Source organism: Somniosus microcephalus, chromosome 19 (genome assembly GCF_052327205.1).
Source record: "Somniosus microcephalus isolate GS21.2 chromosome 19, FLI_Smic_1.0, whole genome shotgun sequence".
NCBI classification, from domain to species: Eukaryota; Metazoa; Chordata; class Chondrichthyes; order Squaliformes; family Somniosidae; genus Somniosus; species Somniosus microcephalus.
The window spans coordinates 22,040,487-22,064,600 of record NC_141005.1 but is presented as its reverse complement, the minus strand read 5'-3'; the positions used below and the strand labels follow the sequence as shown (position 1 = coordinate 22,064,600).

General features: G+C 46.7%; 1 protein-coding gene across 2 annotated transcripts in view; it reads right to left on the bottom strand.

The window, feature by feature from the left end:
- The window catches only part of ptpn11a (protein tyrosine phosphatase non-receptor type 11a), a 56,610-nt gene that overhangs the window by 19,295 nt on the left and 13,201 nt on the right, over positions 1 to 24,114 (bottom strand). For both annotated transcript variants that reach the window (XM_085961363.1, XM_085961362.1), the window contains exons 5-9: positions 12,444 to 12,560; positions 10,571 to 10,684; positions 8,498 to 8,594; positions 8,026 to 8,105; positions 4,038 to 4,196 (exon numbers count right to left, since the gene is read on the bottom strand). In XM_085961363.1, the coding sequence (XP_085817489.1) occupies positions 4,038 to 4,196; positions 8,026 to 8,105; positions 8,498 to 8,594; positions 10,571 to 10,684; positions 12,444 to 12,560 (567 nt within the window). The remainder of the gene's footprint in view (positions 1 to 4,037; positions 4,197 to 8,025; positions 8,106 to 8,497; positions 8,595 to 10,570; positions 10,685 to 12,443; positions 12,561 to 24,114) is intronic.

The following is a 24,114-nucleotide window of genomic DNA, read 5'->3' as shown; positions in this document are numbered from 1 at the left end:
ATCCTCCCCTCCCCTGCCTTTGTACTTGCTTAAAGCCTACATCTCTAACCAGTTCCAGTTCCGACAAAAGGTCATTGACCTGAAACAGTAACTGTTTCTCTCTCGCCACGGATGCTGCCTGACCTGCTGAGTATTTCCAGCATTTTCTGTTTTTAGGTTAATGAAGATCTGAAGGTTCATGTTTTGGGTGGAAACATCTGAAATGTTTAGCTATATTTCTCTTTCAGATACTGACTGACCTGCTGTACATTCTGTCTGTATTTCAGACTTGGTGATCTTTTATGCCATTGCCCATGGGTAGTCTGGAGCGGCAGTCGTGACATTTAGGATGGTTTATGGGATTGGGGCACAGTGGGAAAGGGGCCAAGACGCAATGATCAGGGAAAAGTGGACTTGGAGCAGGGTAAAGTGGGGAAGGGGGACAAAAAGGAAAAAGGAGGGGCAAGAAGCCAACAAGTGTAGCACAGCACTGGATGAAGAGGCAGGGAAGTGCAGACCAGGGATGGATTGGAAGAGGTGGAGTGGGGAAGGGACCACGTATAGTGGGACTCACATCAGTGGATAAGGGTAACCAGGAAGTGCAGTGGTGGTGGGTGGGTGGGGAGAATGGTAGAAGTGCAGCACATTGTGCATGGGGCCAGGAAGCACAGAGGTAGGTGGGGGACATGTGGAGTAGAGAATTTTAAAATTAAAGTCACTGGACCTCAGGAGAAGTTACCTCACCTGTTTAATAGCACTGAGAATGTGGTGAACCTTGATGGCAACTATTAGGAGGATTCCCCCCTCCCCCCCCACACACACAGATCTGGTTTTCAATCAGAAGACTGTATGTGGGACAAATTGTACTTGCTTGTCCAATCAGATGGTGTGTTTAAAAGCACCAAAATATGACTGAGAACGCTGCAGCCTTAACTGCATCTGGGAATTATAATCTATCAGAGTTAACATTGCACCGAGAGAGTTGTACTCCATTCAGGTGACATGCAGAGACAATGGGGCTGCTCTGGGACTCTGCTGCTTTGGACCTGGGGCATGGAACAGAAGTGAAGCCGCAGTCTTAGGAGGCACAGACAGGGCTTCAAATGGAAATTTTCATGGAGACTATTGAAACACGCAGAAGAGAACTCGAGGTAAATTTAATGATGTTGTTGTGAATTCTGCAATTGTGTGCGTTAGAAACATCTCAATTCTCTGCCCTCTGGTACTGATAAAAAAGATAGCATACTTGACTGATTTCACTGGTTCGGTTTTGCCTTTCATGCTATTTGTTTTATTAGCTGCGGTTTTCTAGCTTCCGATTCTTGGTTGGTAGTTTTCCTTCCCATTAGCACATTCCTACCTGTTCATTTGCAAGTGGCTGATTTATGAAAGTTATATTTAAGCCAATCAGGTGCTAATGTGATGTACACGGAGGTGCAGGGCATCTCCAGTTGTTGCGCCTTTTCTTTTAATCTCATTACTCTGCTGCAGAGTAATGACAACACCATGGTGAGCAAAGAAACTCAAACCTGCATTTTAAAAAGAACACGCTCTATCCCTGGGTCAGTAGCATAATGAGACGTAAATTACAAATCAAAAAGGGAGAATCTACATTTAACCTGCCCTTTTCCACCCAAAATTAGCTTAACTCAATTAGTTTTGCAAGTGCTGTAAGAATAGCTGACGTGTCCCTACGGGGAGTAAGCATTCCATTGTACTAGTTACATATGGCAAATAAAATTGAATTGAATTGAAGCATCAAACTGTGATCTTGCCTTCCCCTTCCAATCTCTTATTCCCCCTCCCCCACCACCAACAATTCAGCTGTGCAAGAGACTCAGGCACTAGCTGAATATATAATACCAAAAAAGCTTGGGCCATGCAAACAAAGACTTTAGGTTGAATTCGATGTTGCCGCTTGTGCCCGTTAGAATTCCAAGTATAAAACCCATTTCATTCTGCATCCAGTGGTGTTCATAAACTAACACTGTGAGCAAGGCAATAAATCACAAAAAAGAGGAAAATTTTACATCAATTGATTTTTCTCTGGCAGCTGTAATGTCAATTAATCACCGTCACTCACTGCCAATAAAGAGAGACCTTTACTGTGCAAGAAAATATATTAGAAGTTATTGCTAGGTGCTCGGAGCTCACAGATCCTCCATTAAAAAGGCAACAACACTATGTTCTGCAAGAGGGATAGCTTTAATCAGAGGTAATGTACAGGGTTTGATGTACATTGACCAATTCCATCTTACTTGTCCAAATTGTAAGTGGACATCGCTGTTCTTTAAAATTTCCCCCAATGAATTAAACCAGATTTCGATCTTCAGTTGGGTTACTATTCTTGCAGTGCTTAAGTAACAAATATAGACCGAGAACAGATAGATTAGACCTGGTCTCCCCCTCCCCGACTACCCTCCTGATTGCGTCAAACGACACGAATACAAGTACAGTTATACCCACAGACACAATGCATGTTCCTGTAAATGCAATGCAAAACAGTATATGATTTTTCTGTCAACGAAAATAGCTTTGCCTCTTGTTATTTTGCCATCTGCAGTTTACCCACCCCAGGCGATACAACAAAATGAACCCAGCACTGAATGCTTTGGGAAGAGAGAGTTAGGCTCTCCCCCAGCCCCTTCAAATCATCCATCATTCCATGCCCCCACGTTCCCCAAACCCAACATTTATCTATAAAATAATATTTCTCTTTGCTGCTCTTAAGTGAGAGGGATTGGTACTGGATGGCAGGGGTAGCCAGAATCTCCTATGCTCTGGGATCAGTTTATTAGTGAATAATTTGCCAGGTAATTATAGCAGAGGCTAAAACATTAGGGATGTTCAAAACACAGCTCGATTCCAAGGCAGGGTAGAAGCTTTTCTTGACAATATCTCTTTTGTTCTTAAGTACCAGGCCAGTTTGAGAGTCTCGGGAGAGCTGGGATAATTTCCCATTATAAGGGCACTCTCTGATTCCTATATACAGTTCTACATTGGTGGGCTGCAGAGATCCAATTCCTACACAGGGGCTAAGGAGGAATAGAAGCTCTCCCATCAGATTTTTAAAATCTTCTTCATCAAATTCCTCCGCAGTGACTCAGTACAGAGCAGACACATCGGGATACATTTGGACCATTCGCTCTACACAAGGGGTCTTGTAAAAGACCAGCTTGATGTGAGCATTCCTGCTTCAAGTCACCACCAATTATTGCCTCATGTTCCAGAGAATTGTTTTGTGCCGGGGGGGTGGGGGAGGAAGAGGTGTGGAACTCCAGAGTCCCTACACTGGCTACACAAAACCTTCCATTAATTGATCATATATCCAACTTCATTTACTGTAAAATGGAGTAGCCATCTTGGATTCAGCTAGAAAGAGACTAAAGTTCAAGTGAAAACTAGGTCAGCAATGGTCTGAAATAACTATGGACTACAACAGGAATACTTACCGCAGCATAAAAACACAGTAAGTACAAGGAATCCATTAGATTTAATACGCTTCTTTACAGATTAAAGGGACATGATGGGGTTTTAGGTGGGGCTTTTCAAACAGATGCAGTTACAACAACATTTTGCACTGCAAACTGCTTTACAGCGGCCAGCAAGATTAGCATGCAGTGAATCTTGCTTGAAAATCAGTGTGTAGATTGATGACGATAGATTCATGATTGGCTGGAATTCTCTACACATTCTGCCTGCGCTCCACCACCTGCGCCCCCCCCCCAAATCTTCCAAGTTGCCAATATTCACCAAAGTACCAGAGGGTAACTAATACCTCTTACTCCAGCCAGCTGAGTCTGTGCCTTCAGGAGAGAGAAGTGCTAAGAGAATCAATATATAAAAGATATATGAAAAATGTAGCAGCTAATGTAGTGACAGCTCGGTGGCACTTGATGCAGACTATTGCTGACCCCGCCAGAAACGAGCATACAGCAAATGGTGATCATCACGCCTCGAACTCCTCACTCATTAATCTGGTCCCCAGGACCTACAGGTTAGCCAAACTCAATCCACACAATTAAAAAATATATATTCTTGTGGTCATTAAGACTTACTTTTCCTCGTTCCACTTCTTTTGTAGTCATGACAATTACTCGCGAGTTTTCTTGAAAAACCATCCTCCAGAAGTCATTCACCGTGTTCTGCAAACAGCCTTGCGTTGCAATGTAACTCTTCTTTGGCTTTGTGGTGGTTCGATTGCTTTCAATGTCATGCTGAGTTAAACAGATGAATACGATGTATTAACGAGTCAGTCCTGATTTACAGCTCTGTTTGATTAAAGAGCAAGAGTCACCAGCAAGATTCAATTATTTTTGAAGATCAGTTACAAAATTAAGATTTTGTTTAATGGGTTTCCACTCGAGAAGCCAGTAGTTTTACTTCAAAGGCTTTCAGTCAATGCCAATCTATGTCCAACTACAGGGACTAGGGAGCGAGAGCAAGAAATCACATTTATTCCAAGTGGAAAAGATCTGATGACGAATGCACTAAATATTTTACCTGCGTAAGGAGCTTCTACAATTATCACCATTGTCATGTGTGCATGGGGGAGGATTATTGTTCAAAGTACGCTTTAAAAGAACTCTCATTTATATAGTGCCTTATGTCCTTAGGACATCTCAAAATGCTTCACGTCAATGAGTGACTTTAGAAGTGCAGTCATTTATGTAGGCAAAAAGGTCAATTTATACACAGTAAGATACCACAAACAGCCAATGCGATAAATGACCAGGGAATCTATTTTTGCAGTGTTGGTTCAGGAAAGAATGTTGATCAGGACACCAGAGCCATGGGGTCTTTCACATCCACCTAGCGCACTGAACTGGAAGTCTAGACTCTGATTTCAAATTGACTAACTTCCCCAGAGTGCCAGCCGAGATTACGTGCTCGAGTGCTGGAGTGGGGCTTGAACCCACAATCGGACTCGAAGGCAATAATACTCCAAACCACAAACTGACCCGGACATAAACAAGCTCAGCAGCAATTTATCTCTTCTCTCAGAAGAGGTGGCGACACCTTGCTGGGATAAAATTCTACAGGCACTGAATGCCCTCCAATAACTCACTCAAATGCTCATTACGTAGACAGTGAATGCAAGTGTCCCATTTCACCATGGGAGGAACCACAGTTGAATGCAATCCTGTTCTTCTCACTAGCTGTATACATACTTCCAGCACCATTCAGGTGCAGGATATTCCACTCCCTAGCCCCGGGTGCTGAAGCCAATTGTACAGCCTCTACGGTTGCCCAGCTGGAATCATCTAACTTAGTACAGGCCAGAAATTTTACCTGGAACTTTCCTGGACTGTACAGCTCAGCTACTCACTGCTTAATTCTGCCGAGCGGTCAGGGAGCCCACGATTACTTACAAAATTAAGTTTGTTAAAATGCCACTGCATTGAGTGGGAAGTTTTATATTTTTGGGTGTTCATCAAGCCTAGTTGTCCATCACTAGACCTTGGCTTGACCACATAAGCTCAATCAGGCCTCACTCTCCTTTACCAAAATGGCTCACTGCTCTAGATTAACCCTGAAGAGCAAAGATTACTCTATTGCTGATCACCTCCTAAAATCTCTTGACCCTCACCTCTAACAATAAGTACAAGAAGCTCATGGATTTCTTCATCTCCAAGACAGAGATCATCCATTCTGCTGCACCTCCCCCCTGTCCCTTTCTGCCAAGTCAACTTTCTCCCAGTCATCTCCCATTAGAATCCTCTTCTCTCCTCCATCTTCCCCCACTCCATCCTCCCCAAAAGCTCATATCAACACCTACGTCTTGCTCACACGATCCTGTTCCCACTAACTCCTGATCAGCAATTTCCCTTTCTGCCTGCATTTTAACAGATAATGTAAATACTTTCCACTCAGGCACTCTCCACCTACCTTTCAAAACCATCAGTGTCACCCCCCTCCTCAAAAACCCACCCTCAACCCCTCTGTTGATCACAGAATCCTTCTTTAACACCTCATCCATTGTCCAGCTCCATGGAACTGCCCTTGCTTAGTTCCAGTCTTACATATTCAAAATCATAGCTAGAGTATCTCTAGTAATGTCTTTTCTTCCCAGCCCAGCATCATCACCTTTGGAGTTCGCCAAGGGTTCATCCTTGGCTCCGTCTACTTATGTCTGCATACTTCCCCTTGGTGACACCATCCGAAGTATGGGGTCAACTTCCATATATACACTGCTGACACCCAAATCTACCTCTCCAGTACCTCTCTTGACTGCCTGTGCTATCAGATTGCTTTGCTGACAACCAATCTTGGATACACCGTAACTTCTTCCATCTCAGCATCAAGTTGACCAAAGCAATAATGAGAATTCCGGCCACAAACTCTGTACCCTCACCACTGACTTCACCCCTCCCTGTCCCAGCTACTGTTCCAGGCTGAGCCAGACTGTTCACAACCTTTGCGCCCTGTTCAAGCCCAAACAAGCTTTCAACCTCACATCTTTTCCAGCACAAAGTCTACCTGCTTCCATAACATCACTCGCCTCCATCCCCACCTCAGCCCATCTACTACTGAAATCCTCATTTATGCCTTTGTCACCTCCAGACTCAATTATTCCAATGCTCACCGAGCCAGCCTCCCATCCTCCATGCTTCAAACTCCTGCTGTTATATCCCATTCCACACAAACTCCTGCTTGCCCATCATACCCGTCCTCACTGACTTACACTAGCTCCAGTTCCCCCAAAGTCCCAAATTTAAAATTCACATTCTGGTCTTCACATCCTTACATAGAAATGATGAAGAATGAGACTAACCTCTTCCAGCCGACAACAACCACTAACCCCCCCCCCACCCAAAAAACTCTCTCTCTCTAGCTTGTGTATCCTCCCACCCCCCTCCTTTTGCCCCACCATTGGCAGCCGTGTCTTCAGCTACACAGGTCCCACTCTCTGGAATGCTCTCCCTAAGTACCTCTGCCTCTCCACCGCTCTCCTTATTTAAGACCCACCCCATTGACCAAGTTTTTGGCCATCCCTCAATTTCTTGCTACGGCTCAGCATCCATTTTCCTTACACCTCCAAGTGTCTTGGGACATTTTCCTACGTTAAAGGCGCTAGAATTTTCAAGTTGCTGTTGTATAATAGAAAATTAAAGTGGGCCAACAGTGGCCCCTGGGGTACACCATTTCCAAGCCTTCTCCAATATAAACACACATTAACCCTAACTCTGTTTCCAGCCCATCAGCCATCATTCTATCTATGCTACTACATTTCCTCTTGTACCACACACCTGAATTTTTCTAACAAGCCTCCTATGAGACTTTATATCGAACACCTTCTGAAAATCCAAATACATCACATCTACTGGATTCCTTTTATCTATCCAAATCAGTCAAATGTGACTTGCTGGTAACAAATCTATGCTGGCTGTTAAATTATGAATTCTAACGATGCATACAATAATTGGAGATCAAATTAGTGAATGTTTAAGAGTTCGGCCACAACTAATGGTAGATTAACTGGTCTACATTACCCAGTTTACCCTAGTCTTCCTTCATGGAAAGAGTTGGCTACTCCCAGCAATGTTCCCCCTAAGATGTGTGGCCGTGCATCAATCGCGAGGTCCCGCACAGGCCGCCCATCAGTTCCTGCCACTGGAAGACACCGTGCCGGCCGCGCAGTAAAGTTAAAGGGACCGCACAAGAAAGAGAGGGAGCATTGCCCTCCAGCATAATTTGCATATTTGAGGAGGACTGAAAAATAGTGGTAGAGCTTCTCATCTCCTCTGACTTTATTCAGCAACCTAGGGTGCATGCGATCAGCACCCGGTGACTTATCTACCGAGTCCCACATTTTTTTCAGAAGCAAATTCTTTTCCACAGTGATCTATAGCAATATCTTCACCTCTTCCTCTCATACACCTGCATGCCCACTGATGCTAAATTTTCAATATCTCTGCCATACCATCATCCACCACAACTGGGTAATTCCCTTCATCTCAAAGAGGTTCTACCTACCTTTTCTTTAATTTTTTTAATATTCCACATAAATTCTATGCTGAAGTATACAAAGCACTAAATAGTTACCGTAATGAAATTGGCATTGATGTAATCGGAACCAGCCTCAGTCACGTCTCCATCGTGTAGGACCACTCGAGTGTGATCAACTAGAAGGAAGAAATCATTGATGTTAGGTGCCAAACTACTTAACACGAGGGACGTCGGAAATGCTCATTCAGCAACTCCCTTTTCTGAGAATTAAAAAGGAGTTAGTATTCTTCTAGACATGGCATATTCAGAGAATGCAGATAACGTGCCCTTACTCACACATGCTGTTTCCTGAAAAGCCCAATATGCAAGCGGTTAGCTACAAAAATAATGAGCTAGGACTTGCAAGAAAGGCAGTTTACAATTAAAAGGTGACAGGTTTCGGACTGGCAACTAGCTGATGGTAGACGGTCAGTAGTTACAAGATAAGTCACCAATACAACTAGCACAAGTGGAGCAGGGGCCGGGTGGTAAGAGAGCCACATGATGGGCTAGGTCAGTCCATACTTACAGGGCAGGATGTTCTTGTAGCGGTTCTTGTTTTTGTTTTCTTGCCGCTGTCCATCCTTTCGGCTGTAAAGAAGCTTACACTCCTGCTGCTGTAGTGTCTGCAACAGAACACGGTTGGGGAGGTTGAATAACCGAAAATTTAAACAATTACAGAACAGAACTACAATTGACCACATCTCCCTTCGGTATGCAGGGGTTGCAAATAAAACACAGGCAGCCACAGTTTCCGTTCATTAGTACAGGAATCCTGCTGAAAAGTACACGTGTTGGAGTGCCAGGTGAGGGCAAGTTTAGACGTGGCTGTGATGCTCTACACAATCAGATTTCACGCAGACGCTCACTTGAGTGATGCACTGCATGACAACTGGCATCAACAGAAACGTACCCAGAAATGGAGGAGAGAAAAAAATTCAGACCATACAATCATTAGGATTTTAAGATTATAGGATTTGAGAGTTTAAGAGATCAGGAGCTTATTTCAGCAAAATTATTAACAAAGGCAGAGGGTTTGACGGCAGTCAGCTGATTGGGAACTAATGGATTTAGACACAGGGAAATGGACTGGCAGGAGTGTAGATAGTTTGACAAGAGGACTACAGCTGGCTGTCATTCACAAGTCACTCGAGGGATTTATGAACATTGATAGAATCCTCAGAACATTAATGATCTTAAACTCAAAACATCTACATTCTCCGTAATGTCATCCAAAAGGCGTATTAAAAAAATGACCTTTAAAACACACACACACACATAGGATCTGAATGACTGAATGTATGCAGTATTGCTCAGTGTCTTAAATAGAGAGAATATATGCTGGAAATATACAGTAGTCAGCAAGCACCTGTAAAACAGGAACATGAGTGAAAGACCCTTCCTCAGAATCACAAAGGATCTTGCACCCAAAATGTTCGCCTGTCTTTTCTCTTTACAGGCCATGACCCACTGTGCAATTCCAGGAATTTCTCTTTTTATTTCAGGTTTCCAGCAATTCTTAGAAACTTACAGCACAGGAGGCTGTTTGGCCCGTCGTGCCCGTGCTGGCTCTTTGAACGAGCAGTCGTGCTTAGTCCCACACCCCCGCTTTTTGTCCCTATCCCTGCAAGATCCTCATCCTCAAGTACCTGTCCAACTCCCTTTTAAAATTATTCATGGAACCCGCTTCCACCACCTTTTCAGGTAGAGCGTCCCAGATCCCGACAACTCGAGTGAAAAATTTCTCATCTCCCCTCTAGATTTTTCCCCCAATAATTTTGAATCCATGACCTCTGGTTATTGACCCACTCGCCAGAGGAAATACTTTTTCCTATTTACTATCAAAATTGATATTTTTTTCTTAATATTCATTCAGCCCCTGTGACACTAAATAAGTATTTGCACGCTGGTGAATGACTAGGAAACAAACGACACTATATTGAAACAGGAAGTATTTAATGTTACCTGCGGGGGATTTGTCTCATCACTTAGAAGTGCTCTTTTTAAAATGGACTGGATAGAAACAATTAACATTCTATTCTCCTCCCCCTTTCCATTAGTCTTTTTTTTTTGGAGGATTTTCTTTTCCAGTTTTAAATAAATAGAGAGGCTGAAATTATCAGTGATTGACTTAGAGGACTTACTGACCCTGACAGGTCAAGGATGCTGAATTAACAAAAGACATTAAAATGGCAAAAATCTCAATCACAAACCAGCAGGCGGTTTTAACAAGCAATTCATTTCCCAACACTGATGAATTCAGTGACCCCTAATCAACTTCTCTGATGAAGCTATCCATCAATGAAGCCACTGATCAGGGAACACCATTTAAAAAGACAAAAAAAATTAAAACACAGATAAACAAACAGCCATAATTTTCTAACATACTGATCTTTGAAAGGAATCCTAATATCCACCAGAATTCTTAAGCAAAAGTGCCTCAATTTTAATTCACTCCGAATCCTTAGAGAAGAAATTGTCATTCCATCAGCTAGAGTAGATTGAAACCCTGGTTCCAGAAATAAATGGCCAGTCCACTAATCCAATACATCACTAGTTCTCAGTTATCTTCTACCTCAGAAGAGTGAGCAGAAATATTTACCTCAAACTCTTCCCAGAATCCCTGCTTCACCTTGTCCATCATCTCAGCGGGTTTGCTCAGTTCCCTCACTCGGCTTTCAATCTCAGCTGCATTAATTCGTGTCGTGTTTAGTGGCTGCAGAGGCGAAAAGACAGACAAAAATCCATTTGCAAATAGACCCGTTTCCACCTCCTGCATTCTACAGCTCCCTGATATTTGCAATTCTCCTCATATCTTCTATGGCTCCCTGACCCAGGGATCAGTTCAATGTTGCACTGATAGGAATTTAGTGGCTGCTCGGGCACATTTGCGGTGGGGACAGAAAAGGTGCCTCTTTCCAAACTGCAAAACCCAGTCACCGCCCTGGGAGCACATTCTCTGGAGATTTTGAACGGTTTTCCAGAATTTATCACAATGTAAACTCCTCTCAGTAGAAGACTAATAACTACACCATTCAGTGCTGACCCAAGTCTCAAGCCATGTTTTAATTTAAATGTAAAAACATATTGTAATGCACTGCAGTAACCTGTATGGGCACAGCGCCGCAGGGAGGATACAGTACTAATCCTTGCATTTTGAGCAACATGACACTAATAAACCCCGCATTGGTCATGCGAGCCGAGTATAGATCAAATCACAGTGAGGACAGACTGGCTTATTAGGAATCAATCTGTATAAGTCCCTGAAGCAATATGCTCATTATACTAAATCTAAGCTTTAATTGGAAATCATCAGTGCTGTGCAACACATCTATTCATTCAGACACTGAACGAAATGAGAAAAAACAGTAACAAAAGGTTCATTATTTGTGGATGGGCACTACGTGTCCAGGGTCTGCTAATGCAATTAACATCAACTGGGAGTTCATCTTGTTGCAACACCACCTCCACCTCCTTGCCGCCCCGGCTTTTTGCTCTCGGCTGCTGCCACAAGTTGTTCCTCAGAGAGAGAATGCAGACAGCTTGCTCTCGGAGCTCTGCCACAGATGCCCACAGCTGACCACTAGCATGCAAGAGAACGCAGACAAGGTCCACTCTTCCGCGTTTTTCCCTACATTCCATTGGGAAAGCGAAAAGATATCGCCTCCATTTAGATGCTTGCCCCTTTCGGAGAGTTTATAGATCAGGAATTCAGCATTAAGCTGGATCTCACCATCCTGCAGCAAGTTGCATTGCTGGTGCAAGCAATATAGCAAATCCTCAGCAGCGCCTTTACTATTGGAGCAAGTTTTTACATTTACAATTGGTGCCCTCTAGTGGTAGAACCCCAACACTGCAGTCGTGCAGTGCTGAGCAGTTTTAAGTGACCCAAATAATATAGTTTAGCCTCTTGTTCCTAAATACACAGTGTTGCTCGGTGTGATGCTGCTTCCTTCTCAAATCACAGCAGCAATTCATTTGTCCCTCTCCTAGTCAGGATGCCTAATCATTACCTGTTTGATGTAAGAAGTCACACAACACCAGGTTATAGTCCAACAGCTTTATTTGAAATCACAAGCTTTCGGAGCGCTGCTCCTTCTTCAGGTGAAGTGGAGAAATGCATAAAGACACAGCTTATATAGTCAGAGAATCATGTCAGATGTTTACAGGTAACCTTTCCAACTGCCATTTATCACACCGCGGCAGAGAGATAATCACAGCAGTCAAAGGTGTGCTGTGATTATCTCTCTGCCGAGGTGTGATAAATGGCAGTTGGAAAGGTTACCTGTAAACATCTGACATGATTCTCTGACTATATAAGCTGTGTCTTTATGCATTTCTCCACTTCACCTGAAGAAGGAGCAGCGCTCCGAAAGCTTGTGATTTCAAATAAAGCTGTTGGACTATAACCTGGTGTTGTGTGACTTCTTACATTTGTCCACCCCAGTCCAACTCCGGCATCTCCACACCATTACCTGTTTGAGCTGCAAGACGGTGCCCAAGGTTTCCACCATTGGGTTCTTTTTATAGTGTTCCACCAGGTCCGTCAAGGAATCAAACTTTTCCCCTCCACCAACATCATATTTCCCATCCTGTAGGAAGGAGGAGAGAGAGCATAAACACAGATTGTGGGGGACGCTGAACATTTCATGCGATCAAATCTGTTTGGTTATGGTTTAAGACCAACATTGAACTGGTTACAGCAGATGCAGAGGCTGATCACTTACCGAGTGTACATGGGGGAAGGTTCAGTCTCTTCAAACACTACAATCAAACCAAACAGCATGGCCAGCCTCCCTTTCATTTGAATGTGTTTTCTTTGATCAGGACACTCAAGACTGGTCTCTTCATTTTTAAAAATAAAATATGCTTATGGAACACATCCCACTTCAAGCTTTGCACAAAGATTACATTATCTGAGCCCGCATCATTCCCAGGTACCTATTAACAATGATTCAAATAAGGCAACTATGCAGTGTTGTCTCTGAGCTTTCTTGCATTGAATTGTGATGGTGTTATCCATATCTTAAAACAAACGCTTGCATCAGTCAAATCATGCACAAAAGGATGAGAATATAGGAAAGGAGGTGCTGCCGGACCAGGAGCCAGCGTGGGTCAGAGAGCACAGGCGTGATGGGTGTTTATATAAATGCAAGTTTGTTCTTTCTTAACAGAGACAATTAATCTCTTGCTCCCAGCCATGTAATAATTTTAGCCCATTTTCTAGAATGATACCAGGGATGAGGGACTCCAGTTATGTGGAGAGACTAGAGAAACTTAAATTGTTCTCCTTAGAGCAGAGAAGGTTAAGGGGAGATTTAATAGAGGTGCTCAAAATCATGAGGGGTTTTGACAGTAAATAAGGAGAAACTGTTTTCACTGGCAGGAGTTAGTCAGTTAGGTCACAGCTGGAATACTGTGTGCCATTCTGGTCACCACACTATAGGAGGGATGTGATTGCATTGGAGAGGGTGCAGAGGAGATTCACCAGGATGTTACCTGGGTTGGAGCGCTTCAGCTATGAAGAGAGACTGGACAGGCTGGGGTTGTTTTCCTTAGAGCAGAGAAGGCTGAGGGGGGACCTGATTGAGGTGTACAAAATTATGAGGGGCATAGATAGGGTGGATAGAAAGGAGCTTTTCCCCTTAGTAGAGGGGTCAATAACCAGGGGGCATAGTTTCAAGGTAAGGGGCAGGAGGTTTAGAGGGGATTTGAGGAAAAACTTTTTCACCCAGAGGGTGGTTGGAATCTGGAACTCACTGCCTGAAAGGGTGGTAGAGGCAGGAACCCTCACAACATTCAAGAAGCATTTAGATGAGCACTTGAAACGCCATAGCATACAAGGCTACGGACCAAGTGCTGGAAAATGGGATTAGAATAGACAGGCTTGATGGCCGGCGTGGACACGATGGGCCGAAGGGCCTCTTTCTGTGTTGTATGACTATGACCCTATGAGGGTTTGTAACCAGAGGACACTGATTTAAGATAATTGGTAAACAAACCAAAGGAGAGAATGAGGAGCATTTTTTTTTTAATGCAGCGAGTTGTTGTGATCTGGGATGCGCTGCCTGAAAGGGTGGTGGAAGCAGCTTCAATAGTAACTTTCAAAAGATAAAGATAAATAGTTGAAAAGGAAATTTTGCAGGGCTATGGGGAAAGAGCAGGGGAGCGAGACCAATTGAACAGCTCTTTCAAAGGGCCGGCACAGGCACAATAGGCCGAATGGCTGCCTTCTGTGCAGTAAGGTTGGAAGTCCTGATTTTAGTAGTGTAGAGTTTTTTTTAGTGGGGTGAGGAGCAGAGGGCAAGAAGAAAGGAGGACAGCAGCAGGGATACGTGTCTACTGCCAGCACACTGCATTACAGGTATTTCAACCTCAGGCTATACACTTGTGCCAGTGAGCACGGTCACTTCATACAGATCCCACTTCATTATTCAGACCGGAGGGAGCGTTGTTGCATGAAAAAAAGAAATGCTTCAGGTTAAGTTAGCTTGTCTGCTGTTCTGGCAATAACCTGAGCACTAAATAGCAAGTTATTTTTGTGAACATGCCATGGAGTGGCTGAACACCAGGCTTGAAAAGGACGATGCTAATGAGCAGAATTAGGGTCTGCTCTGCACTCATCTATGGGGAGCATCGCTCTACCTCTGTGGTTTAGACCTAACTGGGTTTATTAAATGTGACTCACAGTTGCACCTAGGAGCTACTGTAACGTCGCCTGCTCACTGTCACTTGTAATTATATTGATACAACTCACCTACGCAATTAGACAGATACAGTTGCTTGTGATAATCAATTCAGAGTAAGTAGAGAAAGCAAGTTGGTGGGCGAAGCATAGCAAGGGTGGATTTATGTTTTTGAGAGCAAGAGCATTGAAGACGAGTTCCTCCAACTTCAATAAAAGAGAAAGAACTGTTGGGTTGCTCCAATTTAAATCGGCTGCCATTTTTTAAAAAATTAGTGGATCCGCCATGGTATTGCCTAGAACGTAGATGTGATTGCCAGCTGCTAACTTGTCCTACCGTATAACTTTGCTGCTCTTAGTAGTCTTTATGGAAATCCAGGCAACCGTAATGGTGAATTACTTGTAAATTTCAGGTTCCAGGGCAATGACTGGATTTCTTCTCAAAAACTGCTATGCATCTACAACAAAGTGTGATGGAGCTACACTAGGTAGAATATTTTTTATACTTATTTAAAAAAAAAAAAATCAGGTTCTCAAGGAAATAGATTCACATTTTATGCAACCATTATACGTACTGGTATAGAATCAGACTGATACAGCACAGGAGGAGGCCATTCGGCCCATCCTGCCCGTGTTGGCGCTTTGGTAGAGCAATCCAATTAGTCCCACTCCCCTGCTCGTTCCCCATAGCCCGGCATTTTTTTTCCCCTTTCAAGTATTTATTCAATTTTCTTTTGAAGGTTACTATTGAATCTGTTTCCACCACCCTCAGGCAGTGCATTCCAGATCACAACAGCTCGCTCTGTAAATAAAAATGTTTCCTCATGTCGCCTTTAGTTCTTTTGCCAATCAACTTAGATCTGTGTTACCGATCCCTCTGCCACTAGAAATAGTTTCTTATTATTTACTCTATCAAAACCCATCATGATTTTGAACACCTCCATCAAATCTCCCCTTAACCTTCTCTGCTCTAGAAACATAGAAGATAGGAGCAGGAGTAGGCCACACGGCCCCTCAAGCCTGCTCCGCAATTCAATGAGATCATGGCTGATCATCCACACTCAGTACCCTGGCCCGGCCTTCTCCCCATATCCCTTGATCCCTTTAGCCTTAAGAAATATATCGAACTCCTTCTTGAATATATTTAATGAATTGGCCTCAACTGCCTTCTGTGGTAGAGAATTCCACAGGTTCACCACTCTCTGGGTGAAGAAATTCCTCCTCATCTCAGTCCTAAATGGCTTACCCCTTATCCTTAGACTGTGACCCCTGGTTCTGGACTCCCCCGCCATCGGGAACATCCTTCCTGCATCTAGTCCTGTTAGAATTTTATAAGTTTCAATGAGATTCCCTCTCATTCTTCTAAACTCCAGCGAGTATAAGCCCATTCGACCCAATCTCTCCTCATAAGTCATTCCTGCCATCCCAGGTATCAGATGACACTCCCTCCATGGCAAGAACATCCTTCCTCAGATTAAGGCAACCAAAACTGCACACAATACTCGAGGTGTGGTCTCACCAAGGCCCTGTACAACTGCAGCAAGACATCCTTGCTCCTGTACTTGAATCCTCTCGCTATGAAGGCCAAGATACCATTTGCCTTCTTAACCACCTGCTGCACCTGCATGCTTATCTTCAGCGACTGGTGCACAAGGACACCCAGGTCTCGTTGCACTTCCCCTTCTCCCAATCTATTGCCGTTCAGATAATAATCTGCCTTCCTGTTTTTGCCACCAAAGTGGATAACCTCGCATTTATCCACATTATACTGCATCTGCCCAATTACCCAACCTGTCCAAATCATACTGGAGTTTCTCGGCATCCTCCTCACAGCACACACGCCCACCCAGCTTTGTGTCATCTGCAAACTTGGAGATATTACATTTAGTTCCCTCGTCTAGATCATTAATATATATTGCTGGGGTCCTAGCACTGATCCCTGCGGTACCCCACTAGTCACTGCCTGCCACTCGGAAAGACCCGTTTATTCCAACTCTTTGCTTCCTGTCTGCCAACCAGTTCTCTATCCAAGTCAGTACCTTGCCCCCAATCCCTTGTGCTTTAACTTTACACGCTAATCTCTTATGCGGGACCTCATCAAAAGCCTTCTGAAAGTCCAAATACACCACATCCACTGGTTCTCCCTTATCTATTCTACCAGTTACATCCTCAAAAAATTCCAGTAGATTAGTCATGCACGATTTACGTTTTGTAAATCCACGTTGACTTTGTCCGATCCAGTCACTGTTTTCCCAAGTGCTCTGCTATTACATCTTTTATAATGGACGCTAGCATTTTCCCCACTACCGATGTCAGGCTTACCGGTCTATAATTCCCCGTTTTCTCTCTACCACCTTTTTTGAATAGTGGGGTAACATTAGCTACCCTCCAATCCATGGGAACTGTTACAGAGTCTACAGAATTTTGGAAGATGACCAGCAATGCATCTACTATTTCTAGGGCCACTTCCTTAAGTACCCTAGGATGTAGATCATCAGGCCCTGGGGATTTATCAGCCTTCAATCCCGTCAATTTCCCTAACACCATTTCCCTACAAATACTGATTTCATTCAGTTCCTCCCTCTCATTAGACCCTATGTTCCCCGACATCTCTGGGAGGTTATTTGTGTCCTCCTTTGTGAAGACAGAACCAAAATATGTATTTAGTTGGTCTGCCATTTCTTTGTTCCCCATTATAAATTCCCCTGATTCTGACTGCAAGGGACCTACGCTTGACATCACCAATCTTTTTCTCTTCACATATCTATAGAAGCTTTTACAGTCAGTTTTTATGTTCCTTGAAAGCTTACTCTCATACTCCATTTTCCCCCTCTTAATTAATCCCTTTGTCCTCCTTTGCTGAATCCTAAACTGCTTCCAATCCTCAGGTTTACTGCTTTTTCTGACCAATTTATATGTCCTCTCCTTGGATCTTATGCTATCCCTAATTTCCCTTGTTAGCCACGGTTGAGTCACCTTTTTTGTTTTATTTTTATGCCAAACAGGGATGAACAAATTCTGTAGTTCATCCATTCGGTCTTTGAATGTTTGCCACTGCCTATCCACCGTTAACCCTTTAAGTAACGTTCTCTAAGGAGAACAACCCCAGTTTCTCCAGTCTATCCACATAACTGAAGTCCCTCATCCCTGGTACCATTCTAATAAATCTCCTCTGCACCCTCTTCCAAGGCCTTGACATCCTTCCTAAAGTGCGGTGCCCAGAATTGGACACAATACTCCAACCGAGACCGAACCAGTGTTTTATAAAGGTTTAGCATAACTTCCTTGCTTTTGTACGCTCTGTCTCTATTAATAAAGCCAAGGATCCCGTATGCTTCTCAACTTGTCCTGTCACCTTCAAAGATTTGTGTACATAAACCCCCAGGTCTTTCTGTTCCTGCACCCCCTTGAAAATTGTACCCTTTAGTTCATATTGCCTTGCCTCATTCTTCCTACCAAAATGAATCACTTTACATTTGTCGGTGTTAAATTTCATCTGCCGTGTGTCTGCCCATTTTACCAGTCTATGTCCTCCTGAAGTCTGTATCTATTGTGGGGGACTACGGTCTCCCGCGTAAAGAAATAGGCAACACAGCGAGCTACAAGAAATAGGTCTTTACTCCAACTCTCACAACACATTACTGAATTCGTGAAACCCGCGAGCCTGTGATGACTCACGGATTGGTCACCTGCTGGAACCTGATAGAAGGAAAACCAATCAGCAGCAGGCAAGTCTGAACGTGCCTTATTCCTCTCAGCTTGCAACTGTCTTGCGGGGGGAGGGGAACACAGCAGTTAAAAGGGGATTATACAGGTTTATCTACATACACAGTGTTTCCCCAATGTGGCAATACGCCCCCCCCCCCCCCAGAATCCTCGTTAACTGTAAAAGTCAGTCTCTGCGGAGGTTTGACCAAGCGGCCGTAGTAGCCATCTGGCGTGTGAGGAGGGCTGTCTGGGAGGTCGGCCGGTTGGTTCGTCGGCTGGTCTGCTGGTGGGCTGGCTGGACGGGCTGCCGGCAAAGGTAGGGCGGCGGCCGGGAAGTAAGGTTCTGGCGTGTCTTGGTCCTCTTGTGGGGCCGCCTCCAACGCGGGAGGTCTGCCCCGCCGTGGGGGAAGAGCCGGCCGAAACGGGAAGCTGAGGTCCAGGTGCGCCGGTTTGAGGCGGTCTACTGAAATAAGGTCCGGCTTCCAGCCGACATCGATAAGAAAAGCTTTGTCCCCCGTCTCCAATACTGGGAAGGGGCCGGTGTATGGTGCCTGCAGTGGGCCTCTGTGCGCGTCCCGGCGCACGAAGACGAACTCCGCATGTCGTAAGTCTCGAGGCACGTAGGACGGCTGCGGGCCGTGTTGCGAAGTGGGCACTGGACGGAATTGCTGGGCCGCGTCCTGGTGCAGGGAAAGCTGTCTGGCGGCCGACCACGGCTCCGTTGTCAGGGGGAGGAAGTCGCCTGGTACTCTGAGCGATTGGCCGTAGACCATCTCGGCCGCAGAGGCGCGGAGGTCCTCTTTGGGCGCGGTACGCAATCCCAGGAGAACCCAGGGTAGTTTGTCGATCCAGCTGGTGTCGGCCAGGCTGGCGCGGAGAGAGGCTTTCAAAGAACGATGAAAGCGCTCGCAGAGCCCGTTGGCCTGCGGATGGTAGGCTGTTGTCCTGTGCAACTTGGTGCCGAGGCCGGCGATGATGGCATTCCACAAGTGGGAGGCGAACTGAGGGCCTCTGTCCGAGGATATGTCGGTCGGCACACCGAACCGGGCCACCCATGTCGAGACGAATGCTCGCGCGACGTCGGTCGTGGTGGTGGAGGCGAGGGGAACCACCTCGGGCCATCTGGTGGTGCGGTCGATGATCGTGAGGTGTGTAAAACCGTGCGACGGCGGCAAGGGGCCTACCAGATCGACGTGGACGTGGTCGAAACGCCTCTCGGGCACCGGGAAACACTCCAATGGCGCCTTGGTGTGCTGCTGGACCTTAGCGCACTGACACGGCACGCATGTGTTGGTCCAGTCTCTCACATCCTTGTGGAGTCCAGGCCAGACGAACTTGGCGGACATAAGTTTCTGAGACGCACGCATCCCTGGATGTGAAAGGCCGTGGATGATGTCGAAAACTCGCTTGCGCCAGGCGGATGGAACAACTGGCCTAGGCGAGGGGACTGAGACGTCGCACAGGAGGGTTGTGCCGGCTGCGTGGAAGTGGATGTCGGCCAGGGTGAGGCTGGTAGTTGACGTCCTGAGGGCCTGGATCTCCGCGTCGGCAGCCTGGTCTCTCACCATGCTGGCATAGTCGACGCCCAGGTGCACTGCGTGGAGCGAGGGTCTTGAGAGGCAGTCGGCCACCAAATTGTCCTTGCCGGCGACGTGGCGGATGTCCGTGGCGACTCCGAGATGAAGTTGAGTTGGCGCTGTTGGCGCGCGGACCAGGGTTCGGTTACTTTGGCCATGGCGAAAGTGAGCGGCTTGTGGTCCACGAATGCGGTGAACGGCCGGCCTTCCAGAAGGAAACGGAAGTGCCGGATTGCCAGGAACAGGGCCAGAAGCTCTCTGTCGAACGTGCTGTAGGCCTGCTCGTTCTTGCGCAGCTGTCGGCTGAAAAATGCCAGTGGCTGCCACGCGCCTTCGACCCACTGTTGCTGGACGGCGCCGACGGCGCAATCCGAGGCGTCCGTGGTGAGGGCGGTCTTGGCGTCCGGGATGGGGTGGGCCAGTAGTGTGGCGTTGGCCAAGGCGCTTTTGGTCTGGTGGAAGGCTGTCGCCATCTCGCTGGACCAGGTGAGTTGCTCTTTGCCCGTTTTGCCCCTGGTGGCTTCGTAGAGGGGGCGCATGAGTGCGGCGGCCTTGGGCACGAACCGGTGATAGAAATTGACCATCCCCAAAAATTCCTGCAGCGCCTTAACCGAGGTGGGCTGGGGAAAGTCCGCCACCGCCTGCACCTTGGAAGGTAGGGGAATGGCTCCCCTTGGCGAGATTCTGTGGCCGAGAAAGTCAATTTGGGCTGCTCCGAACTGGCATTTGGCCGGGTTGACGATTAGCCCGTGTTGGCTGAGGCGCTGGAAAAGGGAGCGCAAATGCGCGATGTGCTCGGCCTTGCTGGTACTGGCCACGAGGATATCGTCCAGATAGACGAACAGGAAGCTCAGGTCCCGTAGGACGGAGTCCATGAGCCGTTGGAAGGCCTGTGCGGCGTTCTTAAGCCCGAAGGGCATGCGCAGGAACTCGAACAGTCCGAAGGGGGTGATGACTGCCGTCTTCTGGACGTCTGCGTGGTGGACGGGGACCTGATGGTAGCCGCGAATCAGGTCGACCTTGGAAAAGACGGACTTTCCTGCTAGGTGTGCCGAGAAGTCTTGGATGTGCGGAATGGGGTATCTATCGGGCATGGTGGCGTCGTTGAGCCGTCTGTAGTCGCCGCAGGGGCGCCAGCCACCGCCCGGCTTGGGCACAATGTGGAGGGGGGGACGACAAAGGGCTGTTTGAGCGGCGGATGATGCCCAGTTTTTCCATCGTGGCGAATTCTTCCTTGGCCACCGCCATCTTGGCTGGGTCCAGGCATCTGGCTCGAGCGAACACTGGTGGTCCCGTAGTGGCGATGTGGTGCTCGACCCCATGCTTGGCTGCCGCGGCTAAGAAGGTCGGTTGCGTGAGCCTCGGGAAATCTGCGAGTAGGCGGGTGTAGTCGTCAAGCGCCGGGGCGGAGCAGGACCCGACGATGGCCGGGCTGTTGCTCTGCTGGCAGGCCAGTGAAGCGAAAGTTGCTGCGTCGATCAGGCGCCTGTCGCGGACGTTGACCAGGAGTCCGTGGGCGCAAAGAAAATCAGCGCCCAGCAAAGGATGCGCCACCGAGGCCGTCACGAAATCCCACGTAAATCGCTGGCCGTTGAAACAAACCTCAGCCCGTCGCTTTCCGAAAGTAGCAATGGCTGCGCCATTTGCCGCCACGAGGGGTGGGCCGCTGCGGCCTGCCTGGATGTCGAGCTGGGAGGCAGGAATTATGCTGCATTGGGCTCCGGTGTCGCAAAGGAATCTGCGCCCTGAAAGAGAGTCGGTTATGTACAGCAGTTTACCTGCGGTGCCGATGGCCATCGTGGCGGCGGGGGTGCGGTCAAGCGGGCCTAGGCGGCGGCACGGGGCTGGTGCGTTGGGCCGGGCGGCCATCTTGGTTTGATCGAAAGAGCAGTGTGCTCTGCAGCGTTGGGCCTTGTGGCCGAAATGCGCGTGGTAGTAGCATAGTTCTGCGGCCTGGCGTGGCGGCGCACACTCGGTGGTGTCGGGAAGCCTCGCGGCTGCACAACCGAGTTGGGCGACGGCGAAAACTTTGTCCGCGGCGGCTGCCAGTTGTACGCAGTCCGTGATCGGGGACCCCGCGAGGGCAGTCTGTACCTGCTGAGGAAGCAGGCTGAGGAAAAGGGCCCAAAACAAAAAGCACTGCGGTTCAGAGCCCAGGAGCGCAAGCATCCGGCTCATCAACTGGGTCTGGGTAGAATCGCCGAGGCCTGGTAGTGAGAGAAGCCTGCGGGCCCTCTCCTCCTTGGACAGGCCGTAAGCCTGCAGCAAGCGGCCCTTAATGGTTGAGTACTTGCCGGTCTGTGGTGGGTTCCCCAGCAGGTCGAGAACTTCGGCGGCAGTAGAGCTTGCTAGTGCTGAGACTACGTGGAGGTACCTTTCTTCATCGTCTTGAACCCTGCGAAGGGTGAATTGGGCCTCCGAGTGCGCGAACCAAGCTGGTGCTTGGTGTTCCCAGAAGGTGGGGAGCTTCAAGGACGCGGCGCCGGCCGACATCAGGCTGCTGCTGGTTGCCATCGGGTCGTTGCTGGCCTCTGTAGGGCTGCGTGAGTCGGGGGCTTCGGCCGCCGACATTCAGGGTCACCAATGTGGGGGACTACGGTCTCCCGCGTAAAGAAATAGGCAACACAGCGAGCTACAAGAAATAGGTCTTTACTCCAACTCTCAATACAGTACTGAATTCGTGAAGCCCGCGAACCTGGTGATGACTCACGGATTGGTCACCTGCTGGAACCTGATTGGTTTTCCTTCTATCAGCAGCAGGCAAGTCTGAACGTGCCTTATTCCTCTCAGCTTGCAACTGTCTTGCGGGGGGAGGGGAATACAGCAGTTAAAAGGGGATTATACAGGTTTATCTACATACACACAGTGTTTCCCCAACGCCACACTATCCCCCTCATTGTTTACTCCATTTCCAAGTTTCTTGTCATCTGCAAACTTTCAAATTATGCCCTGTATACCAGAGTCCAGGTCATTAATACATCTCAAAAATATATTATGAAATCATTGTATAATTAAGTATATATTAGATATATGTAGTTACAGTATACCTATGTGTATAACCGCACACGTTTTAGGAGAGCATACACTCCCATAGAGTGTTTATAGTCATTGCACATCCTGAGTGCATGAGGAAAAATGCTACATTTTTCTACATGTATACCATCCAAGCCACTTGATTAGGAATCCAGGCTGTTACTTCCTCCCTATAAATATACATTTAAAGCAGAGCAACTTTCCAAGCTGTAGCCTGCATGTACTGGTAAAGGTTTGCTTCAGAAATTCTATCAGACACAGGGCAGAACTGTTCTGTGAAGTTCTATTACTCTTATCCATTGTCTCACAATGAGATTACAAGTCATAAATCTGGTTAAGTATTTGCTGGATGCCGAATTTACACCCCTCTAGCTCAGTGTCAATGGCCTCAACAAAGTGTATTTAAGTAAAGAGTTTACTGCAGTCTTTGCCTGACCCAAATAACATTAACTACAGGAAACTCTTTGGTATCTGGCACCAACGGGACCGGGATGGCGCTGGCTGATTAAAAATTCCGGATGGCAGAGAGAGTTATCTACCGAGGCTATTTTTAACAAACAAAAATAAAAAAATCAAGAAATATGCAATATACAGTAATTGGGTACTCCCGGCAGTGCGGGACAGTCAGACTCCTGTTATTGAGGCGTTCGGACTTCTGACAGCGCCAAGAAGCCGAGTAGTGGCAGTTTGGAGAACTACTCCCACTGACTAACTCGGCCACCGTGGGAGACTCGGACTCGGCAACATTGCTGGTTATTGAGGTGTTGTTTTCGGAGTATGAATTTTGCCGGTTAATAGAGAATTCCGGATATTTAGGTGCCGTTTAAATGAGAGTTTCCTGTACCACTAGCAAATAATATATACAGTCTAAATTAAACCCTATTCAAGAAAGGAGGGCGACAGAAAGCAGGAAACTATCGACCAGTTAGCCTAACATTGGGAAAATGCTGGAGTCCATTATTAAGGAAGTAGTAGTAGGACATTTAGAAAACCATGATACAGTCAAGCAGAGTCAGCATGGTTTTATGAAAGGGAAATCGTGGTTGACAAATTTGCTAGCGTTCTCTGAGGATGTAACGAGCAGGGTGGATAAAAGGGAACCAGTAGATGTCGTGTATTTGGATTTCCAGAAGGCATTTGATA